Below are 17,728 nucleotides of genomic sequence, written 5' to 3'. Positions count from 1 at the left end.
AGGAACACAAATTAGGCGCTTATTAATGTATTATTATTATTTGCTTAATAAAGCCTTAATTACACATTTGTAAATTATTTATTCTGTACCTATTATTAGGCTTTATTTTGTGTTATTTATTAAGTGTTATTGGTGCTTAATTAGGGGTCTGTTATGTGTAAATGATTAATAATGGCTGTATTAGATCTTATAGTGCACAATAAACATGTTATTATAGTTAGCATCCTGTTTGGTAAGGTTATGGCTGTGCTGGAGTTTATTAAGAGTTAATAAGGGGTTTATAAATCACTAATAGACTAAGATGTGCACCACATTCTAAATTGAGGTTCTGTTAATCACTAATTAGAGACTGAATAAAGAACTGAGTAATATTTTTCATCAATCACAGACCCCTAATTAAGCACCAATAACACTTAATAACACAGAATAAAGCCTAATAAGTAGATTAGGCACTTATTAATTAGGCACTTATTAATGTCTTATTATTTGCTTAATAAAGCCTTAATTAGACATTTGTAAATCATTTATTCACTACTTTATTCTGTGTTATTAAGTGTTATTGGTGCTTAATTAGGGGTCTGTGATTGATTAAAAATATTATTCAGTTCTTTTTAGTCTCTAATTAGTGATGAACAGAAGCTCACTTTAGAATATGATACACATCTTGGTGTATTAGTGACTTATTATTAACCCCTTATTAACTCTTAATAAACTCCAGCACAGCCATAACCTTACCAAACTCACATAGATAAACTCAACCTGCTGCCAATTATAATATCACTAATAACATGTAGAATTAGCTAATAGTTAATAATGCTTAATAATCTAATCTGATTAACAGGGTGCTAACTATAATAACATGTTTATTGTGCTCTATAAGATCTAATACAGCCATTATTAATCATTTCCACACAACAGACCACAAATTAAGCACCAATAACACTTAATAACACTGAATAAAGCCTAGTAATAAGGAGTGAATAAATCATTAACAAATGTCTAATTAAGGCTTTATTAAGCAAATAATAATAATACATTAATAAGCGCCTAATTTGTGTTCCTTAAAATTAAGTGTTACCATTAGTTTATGTGTATGTGTACAGTGCTGTGCAAAAGTTTTAGGCACCAAAGCAAATGACACTAATCCATTTATCTCAGCAATATGAGTGTTTTTACCTAAAAAAAAAGGCACCACATATGATTTAAACAGATCCAAATAAATATCGATACAGTAAAATGCAACAAGGAATTCTCATTTTTAACTATAAGTATGAGGTTTTATCCTGTGAGCCTGAAGCTGAAGAACAAAGTGTAGTTTCTCCAGATTTCTCCTGGATTAATTATCTCAGACAGCATGTGTATATATGTATGTATGTTCAGTTCCGTCAGCAGCTCACCTGATTTACCACATTTACCAGTTGTTTACCAAACCAGGTGTTGATTAAAATGATGAGAACTGGAAAAAACTCTATTAAACTCTATTAGATGAGGAGGAGAGATTAGGAGATGATGTTTTAAGGAAAACAGGGCTGTAAAAGCTGTAACTGATTTTTGTAAAATTGCTGTTTGTATTTATTATAATGCTGTTTTAATGTGTTTTACTGAGATAATAAACACTTACTGCACAAATAATAATAAGCTTTTTCTTTACTGTAATTCCCACAGGTGCCTAAAACCTTTGCACAATACTGTATATGTGAACATATATGTGGATATATGTGTGTATATATATATGTGTGTGTTATATCAGGGGTTCTCAACCTTTTCCTCCTCCTAGATATTTATTTACTTATTTATTTTGAATATTTTTGAAGCTATTTTTGTTTTATTAGGTGGTGCAGCTAAAATTTCTCAATCTTATGTTGATTTATTAATTTTCTTATAATTTATTTCTATTTTTTTTTCCCATTTCCTCCACAATTTACAAGGCTAATTATCCAACCCACTCATTAGGACTACCCCTAACACACGCCTTCTCCGATACATGTGAAGTCAGACTCCGCCTCTTTTTTAACTGCTGCTGATGCAGCATTGCCGAATATCATCACAGCGCTTTCTCGGAGGAAAGCGCAGCGACTCGGTTCTGATACATCAGCTCACAGATGCCTTGTGTTGATCCACATCACCCTAGGAGTGATGAGGGGAAAGAGAAGCGCCATCTACTGTACCCACCCAGAGAGAGAGAGCAAGGACAATTGTGCTCTCTCAGGGCTCCGGCAGCTGATGGCAAGCTACATGACCGGGATTCGAATCAGCGGTATCCCAATTTTAGTGGCAGCGCGTATTCGATGGACCACATTTGGAGACCCCTGATGTTGATTTTTTGCCAAATTGCTCTTGGTGTTATTTTTGCAATATTGTGTTATTTTTGTGTTTCTATTATGTACAATGAATTATATCCGTATTATATCTGTATCGGCCGATAAGTGTTGCCAGTTGCTATTTTATTTCTTATTTTCTCCCATTTTCTCCCAATTTATAAAGGCCAATTGTCCCACCCATTTAGCTGCTACTCAGCTGTATATCCCCCATCACTAGTGGCGCAGAAAGGTCAAGCGGTCTAAAGCGCTATTACTGTTTTAAATCCTGGTCATGCAGCTTGCCATCAGCTGCCGGAGCCCTGAGAGAGCACATTTGGCCTTGCTCTCTCTCTCTGGATGGGTACAGTAGATGGCGCGCTCTTTCCCCTCATCACTCCTAGGGTGATGTGCCCCAGCACAAGGCTGCATCTGTGAGCTGATATATAGAAACCGAGTCGCTGTGCTTTGCTTTCCTCCAAGCATTTCATTACAGGCTCGAACCAATAAACCAATAAACCAATAAACATAACTTTACAACCCACTGGTGATCCACGGCCCACTGGTTGAGAAACCCTGTGTTATTTCAGTGTGAAGACCTCAATACAATTACGCTCTCTATGGGAAATTTGTATTGTTTTGTGTGAGTGAAGTGTGTGAATTTACAACTGATTGGTTATATATTGAACTGTGATCAGTTATTGTTTTATGTTAAGTGAAGTTTGTTGGATTTGAGTTATATAAATGTTTAATTTCACTTTTTTACCTTCTGAAGTTTTAGAGTGCATAACGTGTCTCCAGACCACATCAACCACCATGTAGCCCTGTTCAGTCACTTATGCTGCGTTCAAGTGCGGAAAGTTGGAAATACCACTTAATACCACTTATAAAATCTTTACCTGAACTTAATTTAAACATGAACAGAAGTTTCACTCTACTAAAATTAATTTTAACAACGTGAAAATATCTTTATGGAACTACACAAAACCCTTGTTTGATAAAACACTAAATATGGTCAATCAAATTCAAATAATTGATCAATAGATTGAATGTGAACATGTAGACAAAGGTAGTTTGTGGGGAGTGACTGCACACTGATGGTGAGTGAAGGTGAAGAGATATGCCCAGTATGCAAACCCAGTAGAGCCAGTGCCCAGGGCCAATGGGAAAGAACTGACCCTTTTGTGCGGACATTTGAAAGAAAAAGATTTCCATTTTTTCTACAAGTAATAGTAATGTATTGTAAAAAACAAATTTATTGGATAAAATATACATTATGTATTCTTACATACGGTTGGCGTCCAATAAAAAAGTTTCTCCATTTCTGTCAGTGTTAAGTTTACTAGATAATTTGAACACAAAAACTGTTCCTCACACTGTGCCAACATTTCTTTAAATTTATTGATGAACAGACCAAAATAAATACTTTAAAATGATCTGAAATTAAATCTTTTTACATGAAAAAGACTTCTATTAAACATTGTGAAGGTTTTTTTCTTCCTCCCGTAAAGTTGCTGTTTTGAAAATACTTGTTTTTCATTGGACAGCGACGCTATTTAGGTACCAAAACATAATTCATGTGTCATACCCGAATTTGTCCCTTATGTAAAACCATATCATACCAGAATATATATCTCATACCCTGTGCAAGGAGTGTTGTGATGCTCATTGCTATCTTACACCCAGACAACAGCCTATTTTCACAAATTCCACCAGTATTTTATAAATGAACAAATAGACATTCTAGGTACTAATGAGTCTGTCTGACATTTTTCACGTTTAAAGATGTAGTAAACATGCTCAGTCTCAAGACAAAAGAGGATTAATTTGTAAAAAAAAAAAAAAAAATAAGAAAGCAATGCAGTGTATAGTTAACAACACATGATTTTATTATTGCTTTAGCTGTTTTATTATACCAACATACACTATATATTATCCAGCCAACACAGAAACAAAACAAAAAAAAAACAATAATAGTGTTTTAAGTATAGTCTTCTAATTATAGACTAAATATATAAAATAAAACAAAAGAGTAGTCTTCAAAATGTTATATACAGTACTGATAAAACCACCTTTTAGGACTGTGACTATCTTTAAATTAGAATAATTTTGTTGAGTGGAAAATTATTTTGTTTTGTTTAGCCCATATCTTTCGTAGAAAAAATCCAATGTACGTCCGAATAATAAATCATTGGAATAATCAGTGTCAAAGTCTGCGTTGCGCTAGACAAGAAGGCGTAAATTAAGCGAAAGGACGTGCTTCTCGGGGTTTAATGCATATTTCAGTTGCCATACAGTGCCTGGAGTTGCATGTCCAACCCTGCCTTCCTATAGGCTGCAGCAGGACAAACTTGGCCTGTTATTAAAAGTACTCTTCCTCATGCTGTGCAATTACACATTATCACCAGAGAGGGCTCCAAATCCCCAAATCCTCAAACCTACGAACTGATCCTTTAATCTGGTATATACTGTAAAGCAGGACTCTCCAAACTTTTCTTGTTGGGGGCCAGAAGGAGAAATATATGTGCAGTCACGGGACCACAGACTCTGTAATAAAACAAATAATGAAATATACTATTCATAATAATAAATTCATTTTCTTGATTACTATCATTTACACACCATTTTACTTGAGTTACTTTTTTATCTGTCTTTGACAGTGTTGTGTAAACTAAGATTTTTCAAATTAATGTTTCATAATGTCTCTTAATATTAAACTCCTTCATTATAGCAACTGATTCGTGACATATTAAACATTAAACACACTTCCGTCTGAACTTAATAAAAAAAAAAACAGTCATTTTCCCAACGTGCCTTAAATTTTCTGCATTCGCTGTCTATTTTCCATTTCTTTGGAGTTGCCATATTCTCCAAAAAGCTCAGGAACATTAATGTAGGCATATGAGGAGCGTTTTAAATTGGGTTTATGTGATAGCGACACCTAGCGTTCAAACTTTGAATCTCACATTATAAAAACCTGCTTAACAGCGGGCCAACTTTCATTCTATTTCTAAAATAATAATTTCCTTTTTTGGAATGGCCTGCGGGCCGTTTTTCGGACACCCCTGCTGTAAAGCTTTCTGAAGAGCACTCAAACGCAGCATTAGTTGTGTATAGTCAGTATTAGCTTTCTTTATACTTTATTCCGTTTATTTTTATAGGGTGATGGAGAAAAATCTCCACGTCAGAGGAGACCCTCCAGCCCCAGCTCCAACAGCTCTCTGGGGGGTTATGGCCGCTACACCCCGTCCCGCTCCCCCCAAACATATAGCAGACCAGGTACCCACACTGCCTCACACTACCTAACATTACCTCACTCTGCCTTATACTGGTTTAAAATGTGTTAATTTATCACTTCTCCATACTTTTTTCCTTATTTTTTTTATTTTTTTATATAATTTTAAACAGCATATGGTGGACATTAGTGTTATTGCAGTAAGCAATAACGCAATATGTGCAATCACTGAAAATCTTATCAGCTCCACTGATCATATATATTTCACTCTGTAGTTATAAAATAATCATTACAGACTGTAGTTCTGTATCTGTTTCTCTGTATACTTTATTATTATCCTCCTTATTTTTACCCTGTTCTTCAATACACAGAGCAGATATTATTATTATTATTATTATTATTATTATTATTATTATTATTATTATTATTGTGGGTGTTGGGTCATTCATATTCTGAACACTGCACAGTGATTAGCAGTGATTAGCATGGTGGTGGTGTATGAGGTGTTAGTGTGTGTTGAGCTGGTGGTACAGTGAGTGGATCAGATACAGATCTACTCACTATACCAGCTCAACACACACTAACACCTCATACACCACCACCATGCTAATCACTGCTGGATCTGATCCACTCACTGTACCACCAGCTCAACACTCACTAACACCTCATACACCACCACCATGCTAATCACTGCTGTATCTGATCCACTCACTGTACCACCAGCTCAACACTCACTAACACCTCATACACCACCACCATGCTAATCACTGCTAATCACTGCTGTATCTGATCCACTCACTGTACCACCAGCTCAACACTCACTAACACCTCATACACCACCACCATGCTAATCACTGCTGTATCTGATCCACTCACTGTACCACCAGCTCAACACTCACTAACACCTCATACACCACCACCATGCTAATCACTGCAGTATCTGATCCACTCACTGTACCACCAGCTCAACACTCACTAACACCTTATACACCACCACCATGCTAATCACTGCTAATCACTGCTGTATCTGATCCACTCACTGTACCACCAGCTCAACGCCCACTAACACCTCATACACCACCACCATGCTAATCACTGCTGTATCTGATCCACTCACTGTACCACCAGCTCAACACTCACTAACACCTTATACACCACCACCATGCTAATCACTGCTAATCACTGCTGTATCTGATCCACTCACTGTACCACCAGCTCAACACTCACTAACACCTCATACACCACCACCATGCTAATCACTGCTAATTACTGCTGTATCTGATCCACTCACTGTACCACCAGCTCAACACACACTAACACCTCATACACCACCACCATGCTAATCACTGCTAATCACTGCTGTATCTGATCCACTCACTGTACCACCAGCTCAACACTCACTAACACCTCATACACCACCACCATGCTAATCACTGCTGTATCTGATCCACTCACTGTACCACCAGCTCAACACTTACTAACACCTCATACACCACCACCATGCTAATCACTGCTAATCACTGCAGTATCTGATCCACTCACTGTACCACCAGCTCAACACACACTAACACCTCATACACCACCACCATGCTAATCACTGCTAATCACTGCAGTATCTGATCCACTCACTGTACCACCAGCTCAACACTTACTAACACCTCATACACCACCACCATGCTAATCACTGCTAATCACGGCAGTATCTGATCCACTCACTGTACCAGCTCAACACTCACTAACACCTCATACACCACCACCATGCTAATCACTGCTAATCACTGCTGTATCTGATCCACTCACTGTACCACCAGCTCAACACACACTAACACCTCATACACCACCACCATGCTAATCACTGCTGTATCTGATCCACTCACTGTACCACCAGCTCAACACACACTAACACCTCATACACCACCACCATGCTAATCACTGCTAATCACTGCTGTATCTGATCCACTCACTGTACCACCAGCTCAACGCCCACTAACACCTCATACACCACCACCATGCTAATCACTGCTAATCACTGCTGTATCTGATCCACTCACTGTACCACCAGCTCAACACACACTAACACCTCATACACCACCACCATGCTAATCACTGCTAATCACTGCTGTATCTGATCCACTCACTGTACCACCAGCTCAACACACACTAACACCTCATACACCACCACCATGCTGAGTATTAAAGAACAGGGTGGAAATAAGGAGGATAATAATAAAGTATAAAGAGAAACGGATTCAGAACTACAGTCTGTAATTATTATTAAACTACAAATATGGACAATCATTTAGAAACCAGAAGGTGGTGATAATGTTATGGCTGGTTACAGTCACTGATTTATTATTACTGCCCTTCTCCCCTATTGGCTGGTTTGGTCCCGTCACTCAGATCAGTATCTGAGCACTAGATACGCCCCCCAACCTGGATGTTCCAACTCCCTGCCCGTGTACCCGGCGGGCAGGTACGGGGGGCACTATAGCCCCAGGGGTTCCTCTCCGCTGCCCAGTGGAGGTAAAATTACCCCACAGCCAGGGGGCAGCGGTGTGGCCCTGCCCCTGAACCCCACCACCCTGGCCATGCTCCAGCAGCACAACTACGTCCCCTACTTCAGAGGTACCACAGCGCCGCCTGCTGGCAGAGTGTGTGTGTAGCTCTAAACCCACTAATGTCACAACGTGCATGAAATTATCACTGCTGCTGCTGATAAACTGCAGCACTAATGAGCTGTTGTGAACCTAACTATCACAAGTGGACGTCCAGAATGACGTAAAAAAGTGAACCTGTATTTTAGGGATGCACTGAAAATAAAATGCAACAAAATGAAGCATTAGTACGGTGGCCCTGAAGTGCAAAACAAATTAACATGTCAGAAAACAAAATTACAAAAACTAAAACACATTTACAAATACTGAAACACTTTTACAAACGCTGAAACACTTTTACAAACGCTGAAACACTTTTACAAACGCTGAAACACTTTTACAAACGCTGAAACACTTTTACAAACTGCGATTTCTGACGGAAAGGGAGGGTCTAACACACAGGAAGTGCTTGATGCGGATCCTCCTTGTCAGTCAAGCTGCGTTACGATGAGAGAGTGGAGTTATGAACACCAAACTATGTTTTGTGGCACGTATTTTAGCAGCAGCAGTAAATACTTAAACTATCCCTGTCCTGTTGCTACCCCCGCCGCGGGGTTCACCTAATACCCCGGGGGTTCAGCTAATGCCACGCGGCCATCAGCCACTGCCCCCGCCGCGGGGTTCACCTAATACCCCGGGGGTTCAGCTAATGCCACGCGGCCATCAGCCACTGCCCCCGCCGCGGGGTTCACCTAATACCCCGGGGGTTCAGCTAATGCCACGCGGCCATCAGCCACTGCCCCCGCCGCGGGGTTCACCTAATACCCCGGGGGTTCAGCTAATGCCACGCGGCCATCAGCCACTGCCCCCGCCGCGGGGTTCAGCTAATACCCCGGGGGTTCAGCCACTGCCCCGCGGTTATCAGCCACTGCCCCCGCATTAGCTGAACCCCGCGGCGGGGGCAGTGGCTGATAACCGCGGGGCAGTGGCTGATGCCCGCCGGGCATTAGCTGAACCCCGCGGCGGGGGCAGTGGCTGATAACCGCGGGGCAGTGGCTGATGCCCGCCGGGCATTAGCTGAACCCCGCGGCGGGGGCAGTGGCTGATAACCGCGGGGCAGTGGATGAACCCCGCGGCGGGGGCAGTGGCTGATAACCGCGGGGCAGTGGCTGAACCCCCGGGGTATTAGGTGAACCCCGCGGCAGGGGCAGTGGCTGATAACCGCGGGGCAGTGGCTGAACCCCCGGGGTATTAGGAGAACCCCGCGGCGGGGGCAGTGGCTGATAACCGCGGGGCAGTGGCTGAACCCCCGGGGTATTAGGAGAACCCCGCGGCGGGGGCAGTGGCTGATAACCGCGGGGCAGTGGCTGATGGCCGCCGGGCATTAGCTGAACCCCGCGGCGGGGGCAGTGACTGATAACCGAGGGGCAGTGGCTGAACCCCCGGGGTATTAGGTGAACCCCGCGGCGGGGGCAGTGGCTGATAACCGCGGGGCAGTGGCTGAACCCCTGGGGTATTAGCTGAACCCCGCGGCGGGGGCAGTGGCTGATGGCCGCCGGGCATTAGGTGAACCCCCGGGGTATTAGGTGAACCCCGCGGCGGGGGTAGCAACAGGACAGGGATAGTTTAAGTATTTACTGCTGCTGCTAAAATACGTGCCACAAAACATAGTTTGGTGTTCATAACTCCACTCTCTCATCGTAACGCAGCTTGACTGACAAGGAGGATCCGCATCTAGCACTTCCTGTGTGTTAGACCCTCCCTTTCCGTCAGAAATCGCAGTTTGTAAAAGTGTTTCAGCGTTTGTAAAAGTGTTTCAGCGTTTGTAAAAGTGTTTCAGCGTTTGTAAAAGTGTTTCAGCGTTTGTAAAAGTGTTTCAGTATTTGTAAATTTGTTTTAAGTTTTGTAAATGTGTTTTAGTTTTTGTAATTTTGTTTTCTGACACGTTAATTTGTTTTGCACTTCAGGGCCACCGTACATTAGGCTGAAAAATGATCATAAATTGAATTTAATTACTTTTTACCTAAAGGTATTTTGTTCTTGCTTTAATAAAAAAACAATTACAATACACTTTATTTTTAAATTATAGTGAATATAAGTACTCTACATTCTTATAATCAATGCAATTCTCATTTTTCCTAAATTGTAAATGAACTTTGAAGGCTACGAAGGATCACATAAGGAATTATGTATTAACTTAAAAGTGTTAAACAAACCAAAATACTCTGTTAACTGTTAGCTGTTAACTTGTGGTTTCTGAGGCTGGCAACTCTTCCAGCTCTTCCTATTTTGGGATGGCCCTGATGAGTGCCAGTTTCATCATTATAGCATTTTTGATGGTCTTTTTTAAGCTACTGCACTTACTGCAATTATTTTTTTTCTTAAATTATTATTATTATTTTATTTAGTTGAGTAGTCCTTGCTAGGCCTGTCACAATAATTGCAATATCGATTTATCGTACAATAAATGAACATGACCTCAATAATTTTTGACAATCATGATTAATCGTCTATTGTGTTTATTTGTATGTTTGTTCACACATATAACAGTGAACAGTATTTAAGCCAGTCATGCTTCAATAACTTTGACTCCATGACACACCTACACACAGTATGGACTAAAATAGGGCAAGAAATAAGTATATAATTCCCAAACTAATTATAATAAATGATTAATTATTTTTTTTTGCTTTCTTTAAAAAGTGTATAATTGCTTTTTGTTATGCTATGCTGTCATCATTATTTCAGTTGCATTGTATAGTCTTAAAATTATAAAAAAATATCGTGTATCGCAATAATTTCTTGGACAATATATCATCCACAAAAAAATCTTATCGTGACAGGCCTAGTCCTTGCTCCCTTTAATCTGGATTAGAACATTACTCACATGTTCACTATTCACTGTATACCTGTAACTCTACCTCTTCACTACTTTACTTTAACTGATGCTCTCAAACACTTTATTAAGAGGCAAGAAATTCAAGTAATTAACTCTTGATGAGTTCAGCACAGCTGTTAACTGAAAGCCTGAATTCCAGGTGACTCTACCTCATAAAGATGACTGAGAAAATACAGCAGAAGATGTGTAAAACTGATCATCTATGCAAGTATAAAGCAACATATTCTGGTTTGTTTAACACTTTATTGAGGTTTGTCCAAAATTTTGATTTGTTTGGTATGTGAGTCGAGTGTAAAAATGAACTTAAACATGCCGTTTTTACGCTGTCTGCTCTGATATGCAGGTATCCAGATAAAAAATCCAAAATTGCAACATGACTTAAGATAAATTAGTCATTGTTTTTAATAAATTAACTGGCAGAAGGGAGAGTATTAAGAGTATCTAGTGTATTCATTATTTAAGGGATAATAATTAATAATAATAACAAAATAAAAAATGAAACCCCTGCCTTGTCCTTCGCCTGCCTTCCCTAAACAGGAATTGAGACAGAGTTCAAACAGGAACCAGGCTCTGAAAGTAAGCCTAGGACAGGCCTGCACCTCAGTTTTCCTTCTTACGGTAAAAAATCTGGACCTGCTGGTCCAAACTCTCTCTCTTTTTCCTTATCTATCAGTCTGTGGGATTGTAGGTGTTCCCCAAGGTTCACCCTTTGGACCGTTCTGTTTGTTCTTGCCTGCCATTGCTGTGAGTGTATTTTAAGTGAGTGTGTTTTAACATCCTGCTCAGTGACGTTGCATGGAAACCCTGTGAGTATTTGATTAAACATTGATTAAACATACAGTTGCAAGAAAAAGTAGGTGAACCCTTTGGGATTATACTTGGATTTCTGCATAAATTGGTCATTAAATGTTTTCTGATCTTCATCTAAGTCACAACAATAGACAAACACAGTCTGCTTAAACTAAAACCACACAAATTATATGTTTGCATGGTTTTATTGAACACAACATGTTAACATTCACAGTGAGGGGTAGAAAAAGTATGTGAAACTCTAGGCTAATGACTTTTCTAAGAGATTATTGGAGCCAGGAAGTGATGAGGTCCCAGAAGACCTGCGTTCAAGAATTGTTGAATTGCACGAAGCTGGAAAGAAAGGGTTACAAAAGTATCTCTAAAAGTCTTGATGTTCATGTGTCCACGGTAAGACAGACAATCTACAAATGGACAAAAGTTCAGCACTGTTGCTGCTACTCTCCCTAGGCATAGTAAAGTCCTGTAAAGATGACTGCAAGAGCACAGCGCAGAATGTGGAATCAATGAGGTGAGGAAGAATCCCAGAGTGTCTAAGTTGTTTAAAAGGAACACACACCAAAAAAGGCACAGCACACCATCTTTAAAACCATCATTTGCACCTTTCCATAGCAACCGTGAAACATGGTGGAGGGAGCATGTTTTGAACCATGGTTTGGGGGTGCTTTGCTGCTTTCAGGGCCTGGTTATGTCATCAACGTAAAAAAAAATGAATTCACAAGTTTACCAAGAGATTTTGCAGGAAAACTTAAGACCATCTGTCCGCCAACTGAAGCTCAGCAGAGGATGGGTGATGCAACAGGACAACGACCCAAAAAACATAGAAGTAAATCAACAACTGAATAAAAGGCTTCAACAATAGATTATACTGGACCTTCTAGAGAGTCCTGACCTCCTCAACCCAATTGAGATGTTCTCCTTGTGGCATCAAGACCTCAAGAGAACAATTAATTCACACCAAATATACCAAGAATATTATAGCTGAACAGTTTTGTGAAGAGGAATTATCCAAAATTCTTCTTCTTCTGATCTTCAACTACAGGAAATGTTTGGTTGAGGTTTTTTCCAGTTATTAAATCCAAAGGTTCACATACTTTTTCCACCCCCTCAGTGTGAATATTAACATGTTGTGTATAATAAAACCATGCAAACATATTTGCATCATTTTTTTTGTGTGGTATCAGTTTAAGCTTAGTTTAATCAGACTGTGTTTGTCTGTTGTTGTGACGCAGATGAAGATCAGAACACATTAAATGACCAATTTATGCCGAAATGCAAGTATAATCCCAAAGGGTTCACATATATTATCTTGCAACTGTATAGGTAAATATAGAAAGTTAAAGATGGACAGTATATTTATATTGTGATTATCGATGTTGTGCTATGATGCCGTGATCTGATGGTTGAATAACTGCCTGATCTTGCGTTTCTCTCATTAACCGTCGTTCTCTTCAGTGTCGTTGGTGGTTAAAAGTGACGTGTTGCATCGAGTCGCTCGCTGGTTGTTTAGATCTTTTTTTTTTAGCCGATGTTTTTGATTACAGTGAATACCAGTTCAGAACTGTGAGTCTGTGCCTATGGGGGAACTGGGATTACCTCATCTGAAGCACTTCAGAGCCGTGTGGTCGGAGAGGAACTGTGTAATCAGTTGAGGATATCTGGGAAAGGGATCACTCAGTGAGCTCCACCAGCGTTAAAACATCAGGAATTCCAGTTAAGCTGCGAATGTAAACTTTGATATGTGCAGGCGATAACCTCTAGATATATATATATATATATATATATATTTAGGGTGTGAATTATACAGTGATAATTGGGGGTTTAAGTATTTCTTCGAGGTGTAAATGGAAACCAGTACAGCGAAGTCTTACAAATGTCTTGCTTCCCTACTGTAATGTCAGCAGCACGTACAAGATAAATCCATTACATCAGCACATACCACACAATAACCTTTATATATTCATAAATAATGTATTATACAGCAAAATCCACAGTTAATCCTGCAATAACACACACACACACACAATTACAATGCTACTGTCTGCTTTTTCTTATCAGCTTTCTCACCATTCAATTTTAATTCATATTCTACAGGATCTCTCCCACAAGAATCATTTGTTAGTTAACATTCTAAATAAATAGAAAATAACTTTGTAACAATGAAAATTCCTGTAGATAAATAAGGCTTTTGTCCCTAATCTCATCCACATATTTTGACACTGGGACTACAATATTAAATGTTAAGGGGAGATGGATGTAGGAATGCATTTAAATAGCTTGGCTAATGCCTTTTAAAAAGCTTGGCTATTGTTAATTTTTTAAAAGTAGCCTAATAAAAAGATATAAAAAGAAAATAAGTCTTACCTTAAGAAATGGTAATATGCCAGTTTACTGTTAAACTACTCATCTAAATAAACTAATTCTTCACTAGGTTCCCTTCCACCTTAAAACACATTTCCATTCAACCTTAACAGTTTCCCTGCGTTAAAAAAACACAGTTCTCTTTTTAGACTGTAGTTAGTAGATTATAAAGTTTCAAAGTTTTAAATTAAGTGTTTTACACATTTCTGCTTAAGGTTTTTGCAGAAATCACGAACAGTCCATATAAAACAGAACGTGGATTCCCATTTGAATGTTCTGTTCCACCTTAAAATCGCCAAAAATAGTCTCTACAGCCTGAAGCCTGTGTGCCGCCACTGCAGCATTTAAGGCGGAATGATAAATTAGCAGCGTTTAAGGTGGAATAGCAAATTCATGAGTTATTTATGTAAGGAAAAGTGTATTTAAAGTGCATATTTAAGAAAGCTAAGTAGATAACAAGCTACTTACACGTAATGCTGTAGCTCGAGCAGCTTGCTACCTTAACTTAGACACACCTGACCAATAATGATCCAGCAGACAGGTAAAGGAGAGGAACGTTTATTAACATGGAATAATGGTATGATCCACTTTAGGGGGGGTTGAAATCGTATACCAATATTCTTCCAGCCATAGATGCTGCATTGTTTTTGTAGTATTTAACATTATATATGAGAAATAAATTTAAATGTTTCGACCCCCGCCCCCCCCCCCCCCAAACTATTGTTTTTACCCTTTTAGGGGGGGTTAAAGTCTAAATCCCCCCGTAATTTGCACCCTGTATATATGATCAGTAGATCGCTGGTTCGAATCCAGGTCATGCAGCTTGCCCTCAGCTGCCGGAGCCCCGAGAGAGCACAATTGGTCTTGCTCTCTCTCTCTCTGGGTGGGTACAGTAGATGGCGCTCTTTCCCCTCTTTCATCACTCCTAGGGTGATGTGGATCAGCACAAGGCTGCGTTTGTGAGCTAATGTATCAGAACTGAGTCGCTGCGCTTTCCGCTCCAAGCGTTAACGCTGTGATGCTATTTAAAAAGACTTTGGAAAAGAAAAGAGGCGGAGTCTGACTTCCCATGTGTCGGAGGAAGCATGTGCTAGTCTTTACCCTCCTGGTGTTGTGGCATCACTAGTGATGGAGAATATACAGCTAAATGTAGCAGCTGAATGGGTGGGACAATAGAATGAAGATACAAATAGCCAGCTGGTTCGAATCCCGGTTATGCAGCTTGCCCTCAGCTGCCAGAGCCCCGAGAGAGCACAACTGACCTTGCTCTCTCTCTCTCTGGATGAGTACAGTAGATGGTGCTCTTTTCTCTCATCACTCCTAGGGTGATGTGGATCAGCACAAGGCTGCGTCTGTGAGCTGATGTATCGGAACCGAGTCGCTGCGCTTTCCTCCGAGCGTTAGCGCTGTGATGCTACTCAAAAAGAGTTGGAAAAGAGGCGGAGTCTGTTTTGGCATCACTAGTGATAGAGGATGTACAGCTGAAGAGTAGCAGGTGAATGGGTGGGACAATAGAATAAAGATTCAAATAGCCAGGAACAATAAATAAAAATAAATAATTCACTATAGTAATTGACTGATATGGCTGATATTTATTAAGCATCAGCAAAGTGTATGATTTGCTGTCATGTGTCACACCTCCAGTAGGTTTGGTGGCATTAAGTGTGTTTAAATTTCATGATGCTCATTGATATCTTACACCCCGCCAACAGTCTATTTTCACACCTTTCACCTGCCTCGTTTAAATAGCAACAGTGCTTCTGAATATATCTACACTGATGGGCGTGGTGTTCTGGAAATGAGGTGTGTTCAGGAAAATTTCTGGAGTTTTGCTTGTTTATCTTGGCAACAGAAAATACAGGAGCACCACTGACTGAATACAACCTAGATAGGCGTCAACATTCAGACGTTCATTGCTATCTTGGCAGTGATGCCAGTTTCCTCTGCTGAGAAGCGTATGTTGGACACGTCCAGGTAGCTGCGCTGTTAAAATAGCAATCTGCCAAAGTCAGAGCTCACCTGACTCACCTGATGAGCAAGTGACACTCTGATTGGTTTATTTTAGGTTACGCCCAAAATAAATCACACCCATGATTAATTAAAAGTATTAGTACATGCCTTTTGTGTGCACACTTTTGTGTGTACTTTTCTCGTTGTTACAACAGCAAAGACACACTGAAACACGCCCTAAATCAAGCTGCGCGGTGCACTGTTGAAGGCTCGCCTATAGATCCCTAAGTCAAGTGACACACTGATTGGCTTATTTCATGTTATGCACAAAATGAATCAAAGCCATTATCAATTAAGAGAATTAGTACTTGCCTTTTGTGCATTCTGAGACGATTAAGGCATACTTTTCTCGTTGTTACGATAGTAAAGACATACTGCAATGCACTAATGCACACTGCAGTGCACTATTTCAACAGGACGATGCTCATCCACACGTCTCAAGAGCTTTAAAGCAGCACTAGGTAGGATTTTCTTGATTTTTGATCTTTTTAAAGAAGTGAAATTACAGCTTGAAACTCACTGCAACGCTGCATTGAGGTGTACTAGGAGGAATAGCGGTGCTCTCGTGTCTGTGCCGGAGCTCCTCTGAGCTCAAACCAGACTCTGTAAGTTTTCCGAGGCGGCCGCGACCAACGCTCGCGAGAACTGCGACCTGCTTTCCGACCTTTAGTTCTAACAGTTTTACAAGGACTACTGGTTAATTCTTTACAAACTAACATACAGACACTCTGGCAGAAGCTGGAAAGAGACCGAATATGTCTGTGAAAGCCAGAAAACGAGAAAGAGAAACTAATCCGCCTAAAACAGGGGTGTCCAAACTACGGCCCGCAGGCCATTTGCGGCCCATTTCCTTTTTTAGAGCGGCCCGCGAGGTATTTTAGAAATAGAATGAAAGTTGGCCCGCTGTTAAGCAGGTTTTTATAATGTGAGATTCAAAGTTTGAACGCTAGGTGTCAGAAACGGGCCAAAGAGTCTAAAAGTGGAGAGGGTGCGCAGTTCTAGCGCAGAAAAACGAGGCAAAAGAGTCTAAAAGCGGAGAGAGTGCTCATTTCTAGCACAGAAAAACAGGCCAAAGAGTCTAAAAGCGGAGAGAGTGCGCATTTCTAGCGCAGAAAAACGAGCCAAAGAGTCTAACAGCAGAGAGAGTGCGCATTTCTAGCACAGAAAAACAGGCCAAAGAGTCTAAAAGCGGAGAGAGTGCACATTTCTAGCGCAGAAAAACAGGCCAAAGAGTCTAAAAGCGGAGAGAGTGCGCATTTCTAGCGCAGAAAAAAGGGCCAAAGAGTCTAAAAGCGGAGAGGGTGCGCATTTCTAGCGCAGAAAAACGGGCCAAAGAGTCTAAAAGCGGAGAGAGTGCGCATTTCTAGCGCAGAAAAAAGGGCCAAAGAGTCTAAAAGCGGAGAGGGTGCGCATTTCTAGCGCAGAAAAACGGGCCAAAGAGTCTAAAAGTGGAGAGAGTGCGCATTTCTAGCGCAGAAAAACGGGCCAAAGAGTCTAAAAGCGGAGAGAGCGCGCATTTCTA

General features: G+C 40.3%; 2 protein-coding genes across 2 annotated transcripts in view; one reads left to right on the top strand and one right to left on the bottom strand.

The window, feature by feature from the left end:
* The window catches only part of mkxa (mohawk homeobox a), a 343,537-nt gene that overhangs the window by 13,568 nt on the left and 312,241 nt on the right, over positions 1-17,728 (bottom strand). The window lies entirely within an intron of this gene.
* The window catches only part of ablim2 (actin binding LIM protein family, member 2), a 143,897-nt gene that overhangs the window by 87,197 nt on the left and 38,972 nt on the right, over positions 1-17,728 (top strand). The window contains exons 13-15 of the mRNA XM_049464581.1: positions 5,459-5,576; positions 7,933-8,157; positions 11,563-11,643. Coding sequence (XP_049320538.1) covers positions 5,459-5,576; positions 7,933-8,157; positions 11,563-11,643 — 424 coding nt within the window. The remainder of the gene's footprint in view (positions 1-5,458; positions 5,577-7,932; positions 8,158-11,562; positions 11,644-17,728) is intronic.

The sequence above is a fragment of the Astyanax mexicanus genome, chromosome 15 (genome assembly GCF_023375975.1).
Source record: "Astyanax mexicanus isolate ESR-SI-001 chromosome 15, AstMex3_surface, whole genome shotgun sequence".
NCBI classification, from domain to species: Eukaryota; Metazoa; Chordata; class Actinopteri; order Characiformes; family Acestrorhamphidae; genus Astyanax; species Astyanax mexicanus.
The sequence above is the reverse complement of the archived record's forward strand: the minus strand, read 5'-3'. Positions and strand labels throughout refer to the sequence as shown.